This window comes from Arachis ipaensis, chromosome B10 (assembly GCF_000816755.2).
Source record: "Arachis ipaensis cultivar K30076 chromosome B10, Araip1.1, whole genome shotgun sequence".
Classification (NCBI taxonomy): domain Eukaryota; kingdom Viridiplantae; phylum Streptophyta; class Magnoliopsida; order Fabales; family Fabaceae; genus Arachis; species Arachis ipaensis.
The window spans coordinates 1,181,901-1,185,141 of NC_029794.2; the positions used below are offsets into that span (position 1 = coordinate 1,181,901).

At 30.4% G+C, this 3,241-nt stretch overlaps 1 protein-coding gene across 1 annotated transcript; it reads right to left on the bottom strand.

The window, feature by feature from the left end:
* On the bottom strand, nucleotides 686-2,482 carry LOC107619890 (transcription factor MYB98-like). The gene is made up of 3 exons (XM_021114062.1): nucleotides 1,965-2,482; nucleotides 1,586-1,712; nucleotides 686-1,397 (listed from the first exon to the last, which is right to left on the bottom strand). The coding sequence occupies exons 1-3, from the start codon at nucleotides 2,474-2,476 to the stop codon at nucleotides 750-752; spliced, it is 1,287 nt and encodes a 428-aa protein (XP_020969721.1). The 5' UTR covers nucleotides 2,477-2,482; the 3' UTR covers nucleotides 686-749.

Here is a 3,241-nt window from a genome sequence, read left to right on the forward strand (position 1 = left end):
ATGATATTTTAGAAAAAAATAATATAATTATTAAATTTTTTTAAAAATATAATTTAATCAATAAAAGAATAATTTATTAAAAGATATTTTGGTAAGCAAATTTAATGATAAAAAATAAAATTTTTGCTAATGCATATTTTTTTCTTAAAAAATGGATAAAGTTAACATTAGTTAACACAAAAAGTTTAAAATGGATTAAAAAGGAAATTTTTTAAAAATTAGAAGGAATGAGAATATACATTTATAAAATAAAGAAGATGAGAGTGTCATTTTAACATAACGTAGAAAAGGGAAGTAGAATTTTCTTTTAAATAAATAAAATAATTGGACATTCCAAAGCATAAGAATTAAGATCCACATTGACATTATGCATTCTTACATAATTAAATCCAGAAGTGCAAATGTACCACAGTGCTAAGTTTAATTTCTAATATAGTAGCATTTAACTTTATGGAATAGACTAAAAGCAAACAAAAAATTACTAATTTATTTCCATTTGTCTTAATAATGTTTCAAGGCTTATAACCCAGTTGCCAATTGGTCCCCTTTAATAAGGATCAAAATTTAACTACAAGCTTTATTTATCATATTCATAAACATAATATATAAAATATTAATACTATAATTGTTTCTAATAGTGNNAAGCATATACATGAAGATAAAAAGATAAAAATAATTAAATGTGCATGATAGTTATAGCTACCATATAATATATGCACCAAGGACTAATAAGTAATAATCAAGCATCATCAATTTTTATTGACCTTTGTCACCATCTCCACCAAATCCATCTCCTTCTTGATTATTCCATCACCCTCCATCATGGATTCCACAATCTCTTGTTGCATATCATCACACTTGTAATCAACATCCACAACATTAATAGTACTAGTATCCATAATAGGAGCACAAGGAATGTCATCAAGCAATGAATCAATGCTACACCCTCCTTCAAACAAATTCTCATCAAAACAAAAATCCGGCATTACCTCATTGAAATCATAACTTGGCACCAACCGATCCGACATAGAGAATTGACTATTATTACCTACCGGCTGAGGTTGCGCCGCCGAAAGTGGTGGTGGTGCTTTGCTTGAGGCGGCCGAGCTAGTTTTGTTAGCATTGCCTCTAGGGTTAACAGATTTTCTCCTATAGTCCATTAGAGGATTTTTGTCCAAATTTAAACTCTTGATGTATTCTTGAAGGAGAGATGTTTTAGGGTACTTGGATCTACACTTCCTTTTTGAATATTGCCTTCTCTTGGTAGCATTCCAATGGTTCTTGATCGAGTTTTCAGTTCGTCCGGGCAATCTTTTCGCAATTTCTGCCCACTTGTTTCCTATCTCCACATGAGCTTCAATTAGGATCTTATCCTCATCTTCCGTCCATATATCTTTCTACAAAAAAAAAAAATCGAATCAAATCAAATCGATAAACAACAAGATGATAAAAATGTTAAAAATATCTTTTAATACAGTATTTAGTCACACTTTAAAAGCGTAGCTTATAAAAAATAGTAACAATTCAAAGAGAATCCAAGAGAAAAACATATAATACTATGATATGAACTAAAATTGGTACTAACCTTAATGTCAGGTCTTAGATGATTATGCCAACGCTCTCTACATTGTTTTCCAATTCTCCCAGGCAGCATTTGAGCAATATGAGACCATTTCCTTAATCCATATTGTTCTACCAGCTGAATCAATAAGCTTTATTTTGGTGCAGCAACATATACACACGTTATTTTCTTAGACACAATTTGATTTTATTTATACATGAAATAAAATTAGGTGAAAACTCAGGGTGAAGTCGACTTCACGTGAAGTTGACACTTGAGAGTCGTTAGATGAAAATTTAGTCAGACCAATCAAATCATCCAACGATTTTCAGGTATCAACTTCACGTGAAGTCGACTGCACCTGAGTTTCTACCATAAAATTGTGAATGAATTTTTTTTGTACCTATCTTCGCTTTCTGTCCATTGGCCCTTTACTATGTTAGACTTCTTTTGAAGTTTGTAGGTCTTCTTGGATGTTGGGTATAACTTATTGTTTTTGTTGACTCCATTGACCCTTTTGTAATAACCCATTGTTGATATGGATGAGACTTCATCTGGCAGAACGAGATTCGTAGGCTTGGTCTCTTGAAGAGGATAAAATGGTAAATAACCTTGGTTTCCAACTATGATATCCAATGGAGTACTTCGATTATTGTTATTAGTGAGGTTCAAATTACCAAAACCTCCTCCGTTATATTGGAAATCATCCATAACATGAACATTATTATTCTCCACAAAAGGCTTGCACTCATAGACATCAAAGGAATCAAGATTTGTTAGAGAAACTTGATGATTTGATGATGAGGAATTGCCATTCACATTCACTTGATGAAATTGATCAACATGGTGATGGAGATCTTGGTAGAATCCATGAGATGAATTAGAGATTCCAAATGGAAGATCAATTTCCTTCATTGTTAGTGAATATTGCATTGTTTGTGATGCAAAAGTTTCTCTAAGGTTTGTTTGAAAATCCTTTGACAAAAGAAGTAATAGAAAATTAAGTGATGAGCATTACTCTGTTTCAAGTTTCAATCCAACTTGTTTATGTTACTTAATGGGGAACGTTACCATAATAATGAATTAATTGCATGGGATATTGATTCACATCTTGATGGCTTAGTTTGTAACTTCAAACATTAGGAATCTAGCATTATATTTTTATTTAATTTTCTTTTGTCAATGACTTAGTTTGTAACTTTCACTAGGATTTAACGGTATTCAATTATGATATTTATTTATTGTTGATAGAGTTTATATGCTTATCTAGTGTAGAGTAATTTTATGAGAAATATTTTTGGAACAATATTCAATGACATTCTATCAATGTAAAGTAATGTAGAGTACAATCAAAAGCTTATGAATATCTATTTAACGCACTAATTAGTACTAATTGCAAATTTAACTTAAATTTACTTCTTTCAAAGTATACCCTTCATTTAGAAGAATGAAGAATAAACAATAAGGACTAATTACTCCTAGTTGGATGGTTTGCAACAAGGGAACACCTTAACTCTTTTTATATTCACCAAATTAAGGTGCAACTTCTGCATACTGCTATTTTTTTTAATAATCTCGTTTAAATGTGAGATAATGTATCAAAATTTAAATTATATGTTAATATAATTAGCTAAGAAAATATGTTCTCGTACCAATTCAATGAATTCATTCAAATTCGGA

Excerpts from the sequence above, each read along its gene's own strand:
- LOC107619890 (XM_021114062.1), bottom strand. The coding sequence starts at position 2,476 with ATGAAGGAAATTGATCTTCCATTTGGAATCTCTAATTCATCTCATGGA. Across the intron at positions 1,713-1,964 it reads TGGACAGAAAGCGAAGATAG|CTTATTGATTCAGCTGGTAG; the intron begins GTACAAAAAAAA and ends ACCAAAATAAAG. Across the intron at positions 1,398-1,585 it reads ATCTAAGACCTGACATTAAG|AAAGATATATGGACGGAAGA; the intron begins GTTAGTACCAAT and ends TTTTTTTTGTAG.